The following is a 17,563-nucleotide window of genomic DNA, read 5'->3' as shown; positions in this document are numbered from 1 at the left end:
CTGTGTCACTGCCGCCCCCTGAAGCGGTCGGCGCTCTTGCACAGTGGAGGATGGCCACAGAGCCGCTCTGTGGTTTTTGTGAAAGCGTTTGGCCATCAAAGGCCACTTTGAGCAAAGACAACAAGTGGCGGCGGCAGGCATGCACTGTGGAATGGTAATGAGGAGCGGCCGGCTCACACCCGGGCGGCGCATTCACTGCGCCGCTGAAAGAGTGCGAGTCAGGGCTCTTGGACTCTCGAACAATGGACGATCTGTGAGCCACGGCCGGCCCGGGAGCAGTGGGTTCGACCCGCTCCCTCCACACACACCCCCAGCTCGCATCCCCCGCCGTGGCACACAAACTGGCATTCTGAAGGGGAGGGAGGGGGCATAGGGGATAAGAGAGAGGGATGGTGTGAAAGGGAGAGGATAGAGAGAAGCTGCAGAGCGGAAGGAGGGAGTGAAAGGAGCACACTGAGAAAGCGGGAGGCAGCAGTAGGGTGCCAGCCAGCCCGCGAGCCCCTGAACCCGCCCCCCCCACTCAGATAGATATTGATTGGCCATCAAAGCATCAGCGGCAGCCTCCAAATGAAACCTTTAATTAACTAAATGGTCCAGCTGCAGCTGGGTGCTCATCTCACTCTGCCGGGGTTCAGCTGTGTGTGTGTGTGTGTGCGCGTGTGTGTGTGTGCGTGTGTGTGTGTGTGTGTGTGTGTCTGTGTGTGTGTGTGTGTGTGTGTGTGTGTGTGTGTGTGTGTGTGTGTGTGTGTGTGTGTGTGTGTGAGGGGGATGCTCTTCAGCTGTCCCTTGCTGCCCATGTCCTCTTGGAGCCCCCCCACGCTGCACTCGCTCATCCTTCCTGTCGAAGGTTAATTGGTTTGGAAATGATTCGATTGGCTGCGGACGCTAATGCTGTTATCATGCTTTTGTTATAAAATGAAGAGAAGGTCCTGCACACAGGCACTTAAGGCCGGTTTGGAATAAAAGAGATGAAATCCAATTTCGTCTGCTGTGACACTTTTCCTGTCTCTCCCTTTCTCTCCAGTCCCGTCCCACAAGTCTTTGCTTTAAATTATGGCAGAATTTCATTACCTTGAAAGCTTTCCTCCCCCCCCCAGCCTCATCCTTGAGTGGGTAGGTTCCCCTAATGCCTTTCTTGTAACCTCAAGGTCGGCCCATTTGGATCCGCTCAAGGGTCTCCGTGATTAATGCCGTCTGCAAAGTAGCGTGGAATGGCGTGTATCCCAGCCCAGGCCCAGTGACCTTGGCACGGATCAGAGATAGCTGTGAGAAGATACCTTCTCAAACCTTTAATGTTCCAAAGTCCAAACATCCTAGTGCACTAACGTCTTTGCTGAAAATGACAGGTGGACCGGTGCTGTTGAGCCTCCGCGGGCCGTGGGTCAGCAGGCCTCATTGCGGGTTTGAGGGGCCGGCACACTCCCAAGCTGACTGCCTTCTTATTCCTCTGACAATGAAGTCGGTCGGATAAAAATGTAAACAAAACAAAATCGCGTGACAAAAACATCATCAAAAACAGCTAAATCTGACCTGAGAATGCCTCACAATTTCGTCGGAAACAGCTCTGATGTCAGGCTGATGGTGGACATGATATCCACCTTGGGTGTTTTCTCTTTCCATGCTCTGTAATTTACCTGATCTAATGGTGCAGCGTTCCCAGTTGTGCATGTTTGACTTCTGGATGTAAAAGATTCTTTAGAAATATACATGTCCCAGTGAGGCAGTGAATTGACAGGTCTCAGATTCAGTCCACCCCAGTAGACAGCAGCCTATGGTATGGAGAGAAGCAGCTATAGCAGAGTGTGAGCTGTGTGTAGAAGGAGAGTGTGGGGCCACAGGGCTGGACTGAAAGGAGGCACTGTAGCCATTCAGAGTGTACTGGAAGCACACACTGTGTAAACCCCCGGGGCTTGTGGGGGGAGGCCAGCCTGTGTAAACCCCCGGGGCTTGTGGGGGGAGGCTGGCCTGTGTAATCCCTGAGGTTCAGTGAGAGGGAAGTCGGCCTATGTAAAACCCTGGGGCTCATGGGAGGGAGGCTGGCCTGTGTAAGCCCCCAGGGCTCGCAAGGGGAAGCCGGCCTGTGTCAATCCCTGGGGCTCAGTGGGGGCAGGCCGGACTGTGTAATCCCCCAGGGCTCATGCGGGGAGGCTGGCCTGCGTAAAGACCCAGGGCTCGTGGGGGGAGGCTAGCTTGTGTAAAGCCCCGGAGTCTTGTGGGGGAATCTGGCCTGAGATATCAGAGATGCAGAGTGCTGTGTTTGTGCTGTGTTTCTCTGTCCATTCTGTCACAGCCTGGGCAGGAATCTGTCTCTGTGCTCCTGTTTGCAGATGGTGGTAGGGTGAGCATCTGGCTGACTCACATTTCTGGGCTCTTTCTTGCTGTGGCGGAGGAAGACCACTCCTCTCACATCACTTTCGGGTGAGGGAGGAGCTGTTACCGCTGGAATGTCACTTTGCCAGAAGTGTCACCTTCAGCAGTGACACAGGGAGCGCAGATCCTCAGAGCAGACGGCATTGGCTGGAGAGTGAGCTTCAGCCCCCGTAAAAGGGCACCTACAGCCACTGTTTTTTACAGGCTGCAGTTTAAATGATTCATAGGGAATAAACTTTCGACTCCTACCGTAACTCTGCCGTAACTCAGCTGACCCAGCTTTTCGGTTAAATTTTCCTGTTTATCAGACCCGGTTCCACTTCACCGAGCGGCCCAAGGTAGCTGGGTCATCATCTCCATGGACGGTCATGGCAGCGGAGCGGTCCTGCTCTTATCCAGAGCTCAGCACTTTCCGTCTGCGTGCCACCAGAGGAAGGGCTGCCATAGGGCGACTGAGGACTCTGTGACATGTGGCGTAAGCAGGCTCTCGGCCTCATGGGGCATTTCGGCTCACCTGAGGCGGATGACTGGCCCCTGTGTGTGCTGACGAGGCGGATGACTGGCCCCTGTGTGTGCTGACGAGGCGGATGACTGGCCCCTGTGTGTGCTGACGAGGCGGATGACTGGCCCCTGTGTGTGCTGACGAGGCAGATGACTGGCCCCTGTGTGTGCTGACGAGGCAGATGACTGGCCCCTGTGTGTGCTGACGAGGCGGATGACTGGCCCCTGTGTGTGCTGACGAGGCGGATGACTGGCCCCTGTGTCTGGCGACGAGGTAGATGACTGGCCCCTGTGTCTGCTGACGAGGCGGATGACTGGCCCCTGTGTGTGCTGACGAGGCGGATGACTGGCCCCTGTGTGTGCTGACGAGGCAGATGACTGGCCCCTGTGTCTGCTGACGAGGCGGATGACTGGCCCCTGTGTCTGCTGACGAGGCGGATGACTGGCCCCTGTGTCTGCTGACGAGGCGGATGACTGGCCCCTGTGTGTGCTGACGAGGCGGATGACTGGCCCCTGTGTGTGCTGACGAGGTAGATGACTGGCCCCTGTGTCTGCTGACGAGGCAGATGACTGGCCCCTGTGTCTGCTGACGAGGCGGATGACTGGCCCCTGTGTCTGCTGACGAGGTAGATGACTGGCCCCTGTGTGTGCTGACGAGGCAGATGACTGGCCCCTGTGTCTGCTGACGAGGCAGATGACTGGCCCCTGTGTCTGCTGACAAGGCGGATGACTGGCCCCTGTGTCTGCTGACGAGGCAGATGACTGGCCCCTGTGTCTGTTGCTTAAAATGATTGCACTCAGGTTTGGCCTCCGGGCAAGCAGGTGACTGGCTCCTCCCCATTAACAGGATCTTTCTCCCACTCAAAATACATCAGACTGAATGTTTTTTTCTGGAAAAAGCAGCGCACGGTTTGCACAAGACCACCTCGACGTGTCCTGCACAGCCGCGTGCCCCTAAGCTGGCGATCACGTGGCCTGACCTCACTGTCTCCCTGCTCGCGGTGGGGCCCGTGTGTCACGCGTGTCCTTCATCGCGTTCCTCGTTAATTCCCCCTGGCCTCTGCTGCACTCCTCCCTTCTGTTTTCTGCTCACGTTTTATATCTTTACTCTCTTGGCGAGGCAGCACAAGCCTGGATGCAGTGATTCCTCACTTTTTTATTTTTAATCAGACAGAGCGCTCCCATAAAGCCCTAATTTCCTTGATGAAATTTCCCTAACCCCCACCACCCCGGCCTCTGGTGCTCCGTCACATGTTCGGAATGGTCTCCATTTAGGTCCTGGAATGACATCCTCTGCCACTTTTCGGGGTCTTTATTTATGATGCACTTTGTTCTGCTGACTCGGGGAATAGCTGTCCCACCCCCAGGCTCAGAGCCCCCCTTCCTGTTTCTTCGGGGGAAGCGTGATGCGACAGGCAGGCCCAGCGTGCAGTCACTGGTGTGACTCAAAGGGGCTCCTGTGTCACTGCTGACTGGCCATCTGTGTCCCTGAGTCAGTGTGAAGGACCCCCTCTGGTGACCTGTAAACTCGCCACATTCCAACCAGGCAAGCAAATCGTTCTCTTACAGGCCCTACCCGGCCATGCCCCCTGCTCCTGACCTGTGTCGCCACACACGAGTCACCCACCAACAGCAGCCTAGAGCTTCCTCGCTGCTTATGAGGATGGATCGGCCATGGGAGGGCGCTCTAATGGTTTTGGTCCGCCCGGGTGCCCTGCATGTGTCGTGGCGAGGGCCCTCAGAGCAGTCACTTTTGTGGCTCTCTCAGCCAGATTATGTTAACATATAATGTTCCTCTGTGCTGGACTGTGATATTATTGGAGGACAAATTAAAGTGATGGTACCTGTATAGCATTGTGGCTGAACATCATCACCTGGCGTTTGCTGGCAGGAAGCTCTGAAGGGGCGAGCTGGATCATGCGGGTGCATGGGGGCCCTCATTGCGCCTGCTTTTCCTCTTCCTGTTAGTGCTGGGGGAGGCTGCACTGCAGAGGATAAACTGGCAATTCCAGCTGCTTTTCCTGTGGTTCCCTGTCCGGCTCGCTTCGCCCCCGGATATAACGGCAGTATTACGAGTAGATTAGGAGGCAGTCCATTAACACTGAGAGATGCTAGCAGACATTGGAGGAGGCTGAGCCTGGGTGGGTGTCAGTGTGTGTGAGAAACATCTGATGAGGGTCCAACTCTTATGGGCATCTCATGGGGCCCTGAGACCTCAACACCGGGACAGAGGTCTGATCGAGAACTCGTTAGTGGTATGTGAGTGAGGCACTGTGGGGGTGTCTGGGGAGGGAGGAGAACCCCCCCTTATCTCCTCCCCTTATTAGCATGGCTATGATGTACGACACACAGACAGGCAGGATCGATATGTGGAGGCAATGAAGTAACACATCGATTAGCGCAGCATGAGAGCACTTACAGGTTAGGGTTTAATCTGGCTAATGAGAAGTGCTCGCCCCATGGAACCTCATTTCATGGGACGTGTCCTGGGCTGTAGCGGTGAAGAGGTGTGGCTTCGCGGCATGCCTCACTCAGAGAGCAGCATTCCCCGGTACTTTTGAGAGTGTATTGTGATTTAGTTTTAGTCTTTTGACGAAAATGCTGTTTAATTTTTGCCATGTTTTAGTCGTCTGATTCTTCTTTTTTTAGTTTTTGTCTAGTTTTAGCTGACGAAAATTACAGTTTATTTAGTTGACTTAGTCTATTGATGTCGTCAATGAAACTAATAGGTTTTGTGATGGTCTAAAACATCCATCCATCCATCCATTTTCCAAACTGCTTATCCATCTGGGTCGCGGGGGGTCCGGAACCTATCCCGGAAGCTATGGGATCCCGGAACAGCCTAGGATGGGGGGCCAGCCCATCGCAGGGCACACTCACACACCAGCTCTAAAACATCATTTTCACAATTATTTCAAAATTTTCTTTGTACACACACACACACACATACACACACACACACACACAGACAGATTGGCATACCTCTGTCTGCTCTAGATTCCTGAAGAAATCATCTGTAATAGCATTAGGTTTAAACATGCAGTCTTTAAGGACACAGATTGTTGTAAAGGTCATAATTTGAAACATTGCACTTTATATGAGTTTTATTTATCATTAAATAAACTGTAAATAAAACCAAAATTTAGTTGGAACCAAATAACATACATAAAACACATCTTCATTCATATTATAAGAAAAACTTGCATGTAACTCGAATAAGGAGAACTCAAGTCTTCTCAGTCAAAACCGTAAACAAGTATCAGACTAGTGAAAATCAACGGTGCTTATTTCAGCATCTACTTCAGTTCATGACTGAACTTTTCAAATACATTAAAAGAAAAATGTACTCTATTTCTGTTCATTTTATTGCACTTTGCGTCTGTAATGTTAATCCCTGTCATTACCACTCCACACACTTTGCAATGAGTCTCGTTTTCTTTTGCAGCAAATTTGAAATTTATACTTCTGTCGGTATGTTTTTTTTTTCCTACCTAAAGCCAACTGTGCCACTGATCAGGTTTAGGCAATACCTAATATTTCATACCGTAATATTATCCAGAGATTATCCAGTGCCCCGCGATAATAGTCACCCAAGCCTATGACGTACATAACAGACAGACTTTAAAGAGAGGATTAAACATAATTAACATTCCCAGGATTCAATGGAAACCCAGCTTGCCAGCACAGGACGGACCATTGCCCACTTCTCTGTCTTCTCCAGACTGGACTTGCTCAGCAGCTCATGCCGACCTTGAAAATCCTGCCTCTCTCTCCATCTCTCTTCTTCTCTCTCTATCCTCTCTCATCCTCTCCCTCTCTCCCTTTCTCTCCATCTCTCCTTCTTGCTCTCCTTCTCTCTCTCTCCAATCACACAAATAGCTGCTATTGCAGGCACTTCCCTAATTTCAGCTCCAAGTAAATTTGCCCTGTGATAAAGCTGTCCCAGAGCATCACTTACAGCGCCTGGTATGACACACACACACACACACACACACAGTCACTGCCACACACTCCTCTGACTCACACTGTGCAGACCTCGAGGCTTGTCTGGGGTTCCACCCTCAGTGGGATCAGTGGGGTACAGGCAACAGTCCCACGGTCCCTCTGTTTGTTTTTACACCCTGGGGTGTCTCTCTCCATGTCAGTGATGTGTGCATGGTCGCGTGTGTCTCCTCTCCCCCCAAGCCGCCCCCCACCTTCGCCGGCATGTCGCGTACCAAGGACAAGCGACTCCAAAATAGGCAGCGTCATTCATCACGACGGAAACAATTACCCGCGATGGCGAGCAGAGTGGCCCCGCCCCCGTGGTGGCTGAGTGATGTGGCGGGCTCTTGTGGGCGGCACCCCCCCCCCCCCCCCCACGAACCCCCGCCTGTGCTCCGGTGTGGGGTAGCCTCATATTAGCTGGGCCTGTCTCCTCAATTACAGCACCATGCACTGCACTGCATTACAGCCCATCTGGTAGGGGGGTGGGCGGAGGGGGGGTGGCCGTGATGGTTTCTCAACAATGAAGTCCTCTTCCCTAAGAATGGCATGGAAAATTGCCTGTGATATCTGTAACCTTGCGCTTTAATGAAGCCTTTCAGCTTGGTGTAGTGGGGGGGTGGGGGTGGGCGAAACTCCCCCCCCCCCCCACAGCTCGGCTGTTTGATCATGTATGCGGCCCATAGAGCAGCAGATTTTGAATGGCAGATGTAGCCTGGATCGGCGAATCTTTCATCTGACATGCTGATCTGATCTTGCCAGATGCAGTGCACGTGTGTACCGCACAGGAACTGGACTTTGGTCTGTTTGTGTGGACCTGACCTCTGACCTACAACCTCTGCACTGCCCCTTGCCCCCCCGGCTGCCCCAGCCCTTTCCTGGTGTGTCATGCCCCAGTGCGATGTCTACCTGCTGCTTAGACCTTGGCAGACTGGGTGACAGCTTTGGTGCTGGGACAAAAGTCATTGACACCCTGTGATGTCTGTAATGTAGCTTTGCCCTTGGAGCCCAGCTCTGCTGCAGGATTTGAGTGCCATGGGCAGAGTCGGTCCAGCACAGAGAGCTCCGCTTTCATGGTGCGGGATCCGGGGCCCAGACTCCGACATGGCTCCCTTTAATGCCCCACTTGTTATGTCTGTTATTGCACCATAAAGCCTGCTAATTTTACCAAGGTGAACAAACAGCTCTTCAAATAAAAGGCGCTGAAGAACAGCACAGCCTCAGAGGAAAGCAATACCCCAAGTGCCTGAGCCGTGCAGCGCGCTGCCGCCGGCGCTACGCGTGTCTTAAGACCCAGAAGCACCAAGAAACTGTAGCTAATTTAACCCATTCATCTGTACCGCTGTGCCCTAAGGACCGACCCCCACTGGTCGGTTAGGCTACAGGCTACAGGTTTCCTGTTGTGGGGACTGATATTGTTGCTCATAATTTAAAAAAAAAAAAAAAAAAAACAACATGTTTTTATCACATTGTGGAGACATCTGGTTAACATCAAATGAAAATGGAACAGAGCTCATAGCAAGTGAATTTCTGTGTCAGTCAGGTTCAAGCTAGCAGGAAGTGCCATGTCATCTGGCTCTTAATTGTAGGTTTACCAGTCTGTGCTATGAATAAATGATGATGTCTGGTCCTATTGACTGCGTGTTATTTAACAGACGTGTGCTGCTCCGCTTGCCTGCGTGAGCTTGTCCTTCCAGGCAGCTCCCTTTCAATGTGCTCCTCTCACCTGGCCACGCTGGAAGGACACGCTTCTCTTCTCTCTATACAGGCAGCTCATGTTCCCACTTCCATTTTTCCGTCTTCGGTGGTGATTGTTTTTTTCACTCAAACCTCTCCAGATGATGAACGGCCATTGGGAGACCACAGGCAGAGGTCTTGTAAGGCTGTGAGATGCATTTCATTTGGACCACATGTTTGCAGGTGCCACTCTGTGAGGGTGGGAGTCCCTCCCCAGGAAAGCAGCTGTCCGGGTACTGAGCCTCCTCCCCGTATTGGCCTGCTGTGAACTGTTTGGGTTCACTCTGGTCCTTTCGAGCTGCTTTTGGCTCCCTGAACCTAATCCCGGGTGCTGATCTTTCCCACCCTTGGCATCTTCATAAACTGAGTGTGACTCAAAACGGGCAAGGAGGACGCAGGAGCACAACTATGGGCACTAAAGAGGATCTGGCTCTGCCCAGGGGGTGGAACACGCAGCTCTCCTCAGAGCCTCTGCTATCTGTTTCCTCTGTGGCTCCAACGGATGGGAGCAGGAGTTCAAGGGTGGCTCAGAGAAATGGGACCAGGCCGAAGATGGGGAGGCTCCCACCATCACTGCCATGACTGCAGGAAGCACCTTCTCAGGGGTCATCATGTAGTAACGTATGGCTCATGTGCAGGCCTGACCAGTTGGAGAATGACAAACGTACCCCCCTCCCCCTCCCCCCCGGTGTGCCATGCCATGACCCGCTGGCCCCCACACATTTGCTGGCCACCTGCCTGGCCAACATTACACTAATTAAAATATGAACATGGAGAGCAGATTTCACCCAGCCCCCCATCAGGCCCCCCCGAGCTCAGGACTTCCCTCCGCCCCCCTGTCTTTCCACCCCCCCCCCCCCTCCACATTCATCCATCTGAGCCTGATTGTTCCTTTGTGCCAGGCTGTTGTGCATTAAAAGCTGCTTAAAGGAGCCCTCCATGTTCGGTGTGGCCCGGCTCATGCCTAGGGGTCAATCCTTACCATCCCAGAGGGATCTGCCCCCCCACCCATCACAAATCCATGAAGTGACCGCTCCAGTCACTCCTGTGAGTGCAAATCCAGAGGCAATTAAAAGCCATATTTGGTTTGTGGAGTTAAGACGAAATCTGAATAAATGTGTAATGAGGCAGATTCTCAGCAGCTGGTGCTGCAGGTGAGTTTGTATCTTGGTGACGCTGGTGACCAGCGGGAGTCCCGGTGGCTTGGTGACGCTGTTGTCCCCACTGGCCTCGTCCTTTGCCCCGGTGTGCTTCCACCAGTGGGAGATTCTGTTCTAAATTACCAGTCAATTTTCAAGTGTTTAAAATTTAAACTCTTATAAAGTGCCCTACATCAAGGCAACTGCGGTTCCATTAAATAATGAATGAAAGCAATCAGATCAGCATGTTTAATAGGGCAGGACTGGGGCCTGCTGATTGGTGCTTCCGGAGCCCTTGACCTGGATATTAAAACTGCTCCTGGGGCGTGTTTTGGCGGCGGTGACGGGGGTGGGGGGGAGGCCATGCTGGGTGAGAAGTGGCCCTTCCCGTGAGCACGGGGCATGCAGGGTGAGAGGCAGCCCTTCCTGTGAACATGGGTCACCCGGGTCAGCAGGTCGGCCACTTTTTCTCCTTCTGCTGCTTTTTTATTGTTTTTCCCAGTTCCTCCGCCGGCCCGGCCAGCACCCTGAGTGTACGCTGCTGACTCTGCGATTCTGAAGATTAGAGTTGCGCTCCATCTCCCCCTCCCCTCCAGATCAGTTGTCAGCCGGTGAGCCATGTGGGTCAGAGAGCCAGGCTGCTTCGATGGGTTCTGACCGGGGTGTGCTGACCCCCGCCTGCCAGCTGTCCTTGGCTGGCTGTGGAGTCAGCAGGTGCCGGAGTTCGCAGACGCTCACGGCGGGCTGGCAGAGTGCACACTGACAAAGGGAGGTGCAGGGAGGCGGTGACAGCCATACTCTCGGGGTGACAGCCGTACTCTCGGGGTGACAGCCGTACTCTCGGGGTGTCAGCCATACTCTCAGGGTGACAGCCATACTCCGACTTCTCTGAATGACGAACATGGCTGTGTAGAAATAGGGTGCTTAGTCAGGCTCCCATCCATCACACTGACCCTCCCCCACCCCCCAAAGACACCCGGACCGCCGTGAGCACAACCTGTATGTCAGCTGGCTAGTGGCAGAGGTTCTCCCGTCACTCCCATGTTGTTGGTTCACATAAATATGCAGCGTATAGTGAATGGCATGGGGCCCCATGTGGCCACTGGTCACTCGTCAGCCACCCATGGGGGCCCCAAAATGAGGAGCCTCTTCACCCCGACTCCCTGCCCTCTGCAGGCAGCGTCTATGCCAAGGCTCTCAGCAGATTCTCATTCTGCCTTATTAATGGTCCCTGCCCCCCCGCTTCACTACACTAGTGTCCAGCTCCATTGTTAAGCTGACCTCCCTCCCAAGAATGTCTAGGCAGGAGTGGCCTAGAGCACGGACTGCTTCCTGGGCTGCATGCCTTCCTGCCCCCCGGCTGTGTTAATGTCATGCCACCTACAGCTGCCCCGCATTGGCTGCTCAGTGGCACTGCTACACAGGAGGCTGTAAGGCTGACTGACAGTGAAATCATTATTCCTCATTAGCCCCCTCCCCCCGCCAGTGTGCCTGGGGATCCAGCAAGTGACAATGCGCCTGGCAGAGTGCGGGCCCTCCCGTGTGCCTCACGCCTCCTCAGACATGGCAGAGGGGATGTACCAACGTGACCCAAGCCCCACCTCAGGTTGTACTCCCCCGTGGGCCGTGACCCCTCTGTAGTACGGAACCCAGCTGTGAACAGAGCAGTGTCGCCATTGCGTGTGGCATTCGTCTGTGAGCACCTCACCCGGCCCTGAGCCCAGGAGGGGCGTCCCAGTGACAGGCCACGCCCACACCCAGCCCTGAGTCCAGGAGGGGCATCCCGTGACAGTCCACGCCCACACCCAGCCCTAAGCCCATGAGGGGCGTCCCAGTGACAGTCCACGCCCACACCCAGCCCTAAGCCCATGAGGGGCGTCCCAGTGACAGGCCACGCCCACACCCACCCCTAAGCCCATGAGGGGCGTCCCGTGACAGGCCATGCCCACACCCAGCCCTAAGCCCAGCAGAGGCGTCCTGTTGACAGGCCACACCCAGCCCTAAGCCCAGGAGGGGCGTCCCGTGACAGGCCACGCCCACACCCAGCCCTAAGCCCAGCAGGGGCATCCCAGAGACAGGCCACGCCCACACCCAGCCCTAAGCCCAGCAGAGGTGTCCCGGTGACAGGCCACGCCCACACCCAGCCCTAAGCCCAGCAGGGGCGTCCTGTTGACAGGCCACACCCAGCCCTAAGCCCAGCAGAGGCGTCCTGGTTACAGGCCACGCCCACACCCAGCCCTAAGCCCAGCAGGGGCGTCCCAGTGACAGGCCACGCCCATACCCAGCCCTAAGGCCAGCAGAGGCGTCCTGGTGACAGGCCACGCCCACACCCAGCCATGAGCCTAGCAAGGGCGTCCCAGTGACTGGCCACGCCCACACCCAGCCCTAAGGCCACCAGAGGCGTCCTGGTGACAGACCACGCCCACACCCAGCCCTAAGCCCATTAGGGGTGTCCCGGTGACAGGCCACGCCCACACCCAGTCCTAAGCCCAGCAGGGGCTTCCCGGTAACAATCCACGCCCACACCCAGCCCTAAGCCGAGCACAGGCATCCCTGTGACAGGCCACGCCCACACCCAGCCCTAAGCCCAGCAGAGGCTGGCCCTGCCCCCCACGGCTCTGCTCTTAATGGCTCTGTATTTTACAGCCACTCCCCTAATTAGCGTTAGAGTAACAGAGTATCTGTCTTCAAGTCCCACTTGACATTTTTAACTGGTCTTTTATTTTTAATGTCCTCCTCTTCCCACTCAGCCAATCAGAGATGGAAGTGGAATGTGAGTGTGAGTAGGGCTTTCCTGCGCTAGCCAGGCTCATGGCCACCGATCAGTGAACATCGCATTTCTTGTTTGGCCAGAGGGGATGTTCTCTTCTCTCACCCGGGGCGTCTCAGCAGCAGAGGCAGTCCTGTGTACTTATCACTTGGACTCTATTGATGCACTTGAAATAAAAAATGCATCATAGGCCAATTCATATTTAATGTGATTTTTTTTGAGTTGGCATAAGAATTTCCTATCTGGAAAATGCAAGTGTGTCCCAGGCCTCAAAAAGCACAAATGTGCGGCGGGCATTAAACTGGGCCTGCCTGAGAGGAAGAAAGTCCTTGAGAGGAACTTGCAAGTTGCTGGGGGCAGCCTCACCCGCTGCCATCGCTCGACAGGATCTCTTTCTGCAGAGCCGCTGTGTCCGGAGCGTGCCGCCTAGCACACTGCCCATGTCTGCCTTCCGGCCCTCATTTCGGCATGACAGTGTGATGGCTCACCTCCCTGGAAAGGAGACTTCGCAAAGAGACAGGAGGAAGAGAGAGGAAGCGAGTCTGTTCTCAGCACGCCTCTGCATCTTGCCCGGGGGGAGCGGAACAGGCCTGGAAGGCGGCACGTCCCCCGATGCGGCCGCGGCCTGTGCACAGGCCTGGCCCACTTCCCTCCACACGCCTGGGCTCCCTGGCTGCCTGCCCACACTTCCATTTGAGCTTTATTTAGCTCCTTCACCTTTAAAACTGGAGCACAGAGAGGGGAGACTCCCTGCCTCCCTCCTTCCTCTTCCTTCCATCACAGCACCCCTCCCTCCCTCTTTCTCTTTCTTCATTTAATTGCATCCTGGGCCTTTGGAGTGGGACAGAAGGCAGCACGTTGAGGAGGCGTGTGAGGACAGCGTGTTTCTGTGCCATGGCGCTCCTTTTCGGTCCCGCCGAGCGGTCTGCCAGCACAGCCGTGTTAATGCACACGTTTCTGCGGCACAGCTGCTCAGCAGCTGTGCCGGTGCTGACTGCACCTCCCCCGGCAGACAGGGCGAGCCCGTCCACTCTGCCCCCCAAACCGCGGGTAAGCGCTGTGCCTCTGATAGCAGGCAGGGTTTCCACGGTAATGGGTATACTCTTCTCTTGGGCCTGTCTTTGAATTACCATGATGATTGTGCCCATAACAGGAAATACTGCCTTTAATCTCAAAAACCCCCTGCAGCACTTGACACCTTCCCTACATCAAAAACATTTCTTCCAATCTCGTGCTGTATGACTGTGTGTGTGTGTGTGTGTGTGTGTGTGTGTGTGTGTGTGTGTATGTGTGTGTGCGCCCATGTGAACATCTGAGTGTGTGTGTGTGTGTGTGTGTGTGTGTGTGTGTGTGTGTGTATGTATGTGTATGTGTGCGTGCGCCCATGTGAACATCTTAGTGTGTGTGTTTATCTGTGTCTGTGTGTGGTCATGTATTTATTTCATTGTGGGGACCAGATATCCCCACAATGTGATAAAAACCTATTATTTTGACCCTTTTGGATACTCAATTTTATAAAAATCTGTGACCGCAATGAAAAAAAGGAAAATAGTCTTGTATTTTCTTGGTTACTTATGGTTAAGGTTAGGGCTGGGTTGGGGTTAAGATTATCATACTTGGGATTAAGTATATGCCACAGAAATGAATGGGGAGTCCCCACAAGAGGTGGTTTTCCATTGTAAATTATCCAAGCCGTACCCGTACTGACATGGCCTTGCTGACTTCTGTGTATTATTCATTATCAATAGTATCGCTCATCGCGATGTATTGATGCCTTCCCGATAACACGGGACTTGAAAATGTCCAGTCTCCTACCTGAAGCAGTACTATGAACAGCTCAACGGAATGAATTCGTAATACTAATTTATACAAGCGAATGTTAATTCCACTAGCATTTGGTGCTAACATAACAGCGATTCTCACAGACGAGCTAGTGGAAATCAGCACATAATACCTCATGACATACCGTCTGAACAGTAAATAAGCGTCTCTTCGGTTTTACGTCACTGTCACTCTCCAAACCTGGCAATGCGTTTACCAAGCCGACCCTTCCGCAGTGGATAATCAAAGCCAGCTGGCACTGCACTGTAACTAGTGTCTGTGTGTGAGCGTGTGTGTGTGTGTGTGTGTGGGCCTGTTCTTCGCACCCTAATCCAAATCCCCTCAGGTTTCAGGACCCACACTGGCAACACCCTTAAACTCTCCCCTTTGACACATTCAATGGGGTCCCTGGAAGGGAACATTAATCTGGTTTAACGAGACAACAGGTGACGGAGAGTGAAATGATTCCACTGAAGTTATGCTGCGTTCAATTTGAACTGGGAAGCTGGAATTTCCGAGTTCCGAGTCAGACATTTCAACCGGAACCCCCCCCCCCCCCCCCTGAAGTCAAAAGTCAGAGGAACCTCTGCAACCCCAACCTCAGAATCCAAGATGGCTGCCCCCTTCATCAACAGAAGTGAACGCTATAGTTATATACTATTTATTATCACTTTTGTCTTATTTACAGCTCATTAAATCAGTTCTACACACAGTACTGGCCAACTGCTCTCTGTAGACATGTTGCTGTGGTGTTTATAAGTACAAAATTCTGTGAAATGCATTGTTAGCAACTGCCATTGCTAACAATGGCTAACATCAAACCTGGCTAAAACTGATATTACTAAATGGCTTTCTGACATGTTGTACTGGAACTTGGGTGTGATGCCATTCCCAGCTGAAAAGTAAATGGAATGCAGCATTACAGTTAAGGTGGAGAAGCATAGTGGGGGGGCTACAGCTGCGAGGTAGCTCTGGGTGACCGCGGTGCCACCCCCAAGCATGGTTCTTTGGGTCGCTGCCATTTTCACCTGTGTGGTTTTCATGCGTCTCCCTGAAGCACACACCATCCTCTCAGACAGTAGCTGTTCTACTAGGGTGTCCGGCACAACCCTGCCGCGGTTACCACTCGTTACAGGATATTGCCCCCTTCCAAACAGCTTACCTCTGGACTTATTTTGGCACGGCCGCGTGGCTAGCCTTCAGGGGTCTCGCATAGCCATGTTTAAGACGTGAAAATGATCTGTCTCGTCGCATGCCTCAGCAGCGCTGCCACCCCGGCCGTGTGGGGAACACCAAAAGTGTTTGAGTGTGAGGAGGCGGCTCTCCACTTCCCTGGGTGCTGGCTTCCTGCCGGGAGTGTGTCATTACCAGCGGCGAGGCTGGCATCTGCACAGCTTCCTCTCATGCTTCCCGTGTGTCCCTGAGATGAGCTGCAGCTCACCCACAGCTGTTTCCCTTGCAGGTGGAGATCGAGAGGCTGGACTACCACCACTATCTGCCGCTGTTCTTCGATGGCCTCTGTGAGACGGGCCACCCCTACGAATTCTTTGCCCGCCAGGGTGTCCACGACATGATGGAGCATGGCGGTGCCAAGGTCCTACCCGTTATCCCACAGCTCATCATTCCCATCAAGAGTGAGTATCCTGTGTGCTAACGTTTTGCCAGTGTTATGCGAACATCATGCCAGTGTTACACCAGTGTAATGCCAGCATTAGCCCAGCTTTACTAAAGTGCAATGCCAGTGTTACTCCATTGTAATTCCAGTGTTACACCAACATAATGCCAGTGTTATGTCAGCATTATGCCAGTGTTACTCCAGCGTCACACCAGTGTAATACCAACGTTATTCCAGCATTACTCCAGTGTTACATGTGAGTTAATCCAGTGTAATGCCAGTGTTACACCAGCGTTACACCAACATAATTCCAGTGCTATGTCAACGTTATGCCAGTGTCACTCCAGCATTACGCCAGTGTAATACTAGCTTTATGTCTGCATTACTCCAGTGTTACACCAGCATTAATCCAATGTAATACCAGTGTTACTCCAGCACTTGCTTTATGCTAGTGTAATGCCAGCATTATGCCTGTGTTACTCCAGCATTATGCTAGGGTTACTCCAGTGTAATGCCAGTGTTACTCCAGCATTACACCAGCCTAATTTTAGTGTTACTGAAGCATTATGCCAGCATTATGCCAGCGTTACTTCAGTATCGTTCAGAGCGGTATACATATTCAAATTTCCTGTTTGGTATGAATTTTTTATATACCACCATACCATTGTGTAGCTGAAATATCAGCTGTGACACTTCAATAGGCAGCAAATTATATAATATTGTTCGCTGCTATAAGTGCTACGGATCGCAGTTGAGAAATAAGAGAGGGACCTCTGCTAACTATGTGTACCCTGCTCACTAACAGTTATAACTTTATAACACAACAGTTCTCCATATTTAACTGTTCAGCATTATAGTATTTATAGCTACTGCTTCAATCTGTGCCTGAGAGTTTGGGTTATGTGTCATACAACTAGGTCTGCACTTAAATGCATATCGGTAAAGCAAAATCCCTAACATCAATCAATCAATTTATCACCATAATAATTATTAAAATCATGCCAATAAAGTAAACATGTTGTTACCAAGCTAAATATGGTAATAATCAATAAAATGTCTCTATGGAGCTTAATATACTGTTATAATCAATAAAACATGTTGCTATCTAGCAAAATATACGTTATTAATCTCAAAACATGTCAGTGAAACAATTCTTATCGAGTTACGTACATGGTTATAATCAATAAAACATGTTGCTATGGAGTTGAATATACTTTAATAATCTAATAAATCTGGTTATACACACCTTTTTAAAAACATTCATAAAGGTATTTTATTCATGTAAACGCTTGCTGCCACGATAGGGGTGAACTTGGAAAAGAATTATCAGGATTTACTGTGGAACCACCAGAATCTTAAAAAATACCGTGATACAACTCTTTGATCATATTGCCCAGTGTTACTCCAGCATAATTCCCGCGTTACACCACCATTATTGCAGTGTATTGGCAACGTTAGGCCAGCATTATACCAACGGTACATCAAAGTTACACCAAGGGTACAGCTGCATTGTATCGTTACACCAACATGACAACAACATGATGTCATTAATATTTTTCCAACTTTATACCAATATTGCAAACATTACACCAACAGCATCATTCTAATATCAATCAATCAGTCAAT

General features: G+C 52.2%; 1 protein-coding gene across 1 annotated transcript in view; it reads left to right on the top strand.

Annotated features, from left to right (window-relative positions):
• The window catches only part of pacrg (PARK2 co-regulated), a 69,586-nt gene that overhangs the window by 14,390 nt on the left and 37,633 nt on the right, over positions 1-17,563 (top strand). Inside the window, exon 3 of the mRNA XM_048975633.1 lies at positions 15,785-15,956. Within this exon, the coding sequence (XP_048831590.1) occupies positions 15,785-15,956 (172 nt within the window). The remainder of the gene's footprint in view (positions 1-15,784; positions 15,957-17,563) is intronic.

The sequence above is a fragment of the Brienomyrus brachyistius genome, chromosome 14 (assembly GCF_023856365.1).
Source record: "Brienomyrus brachyistius isolate T26 chromosome 14, BBRACH_0.4, whole genome shotgun sequence".
NCBI lineage: Eukaryota > Metazoa > Chordata > Actinopteri > Osteoglossiformes > Mormyridae > Brienomyrus > Brienomyrus brachyistius.
The sequence above is the reverse complement of the archived record's forward strand: the minus strand, read 5'-3'. Positions and strand labels throughout refer to the sequence as shown.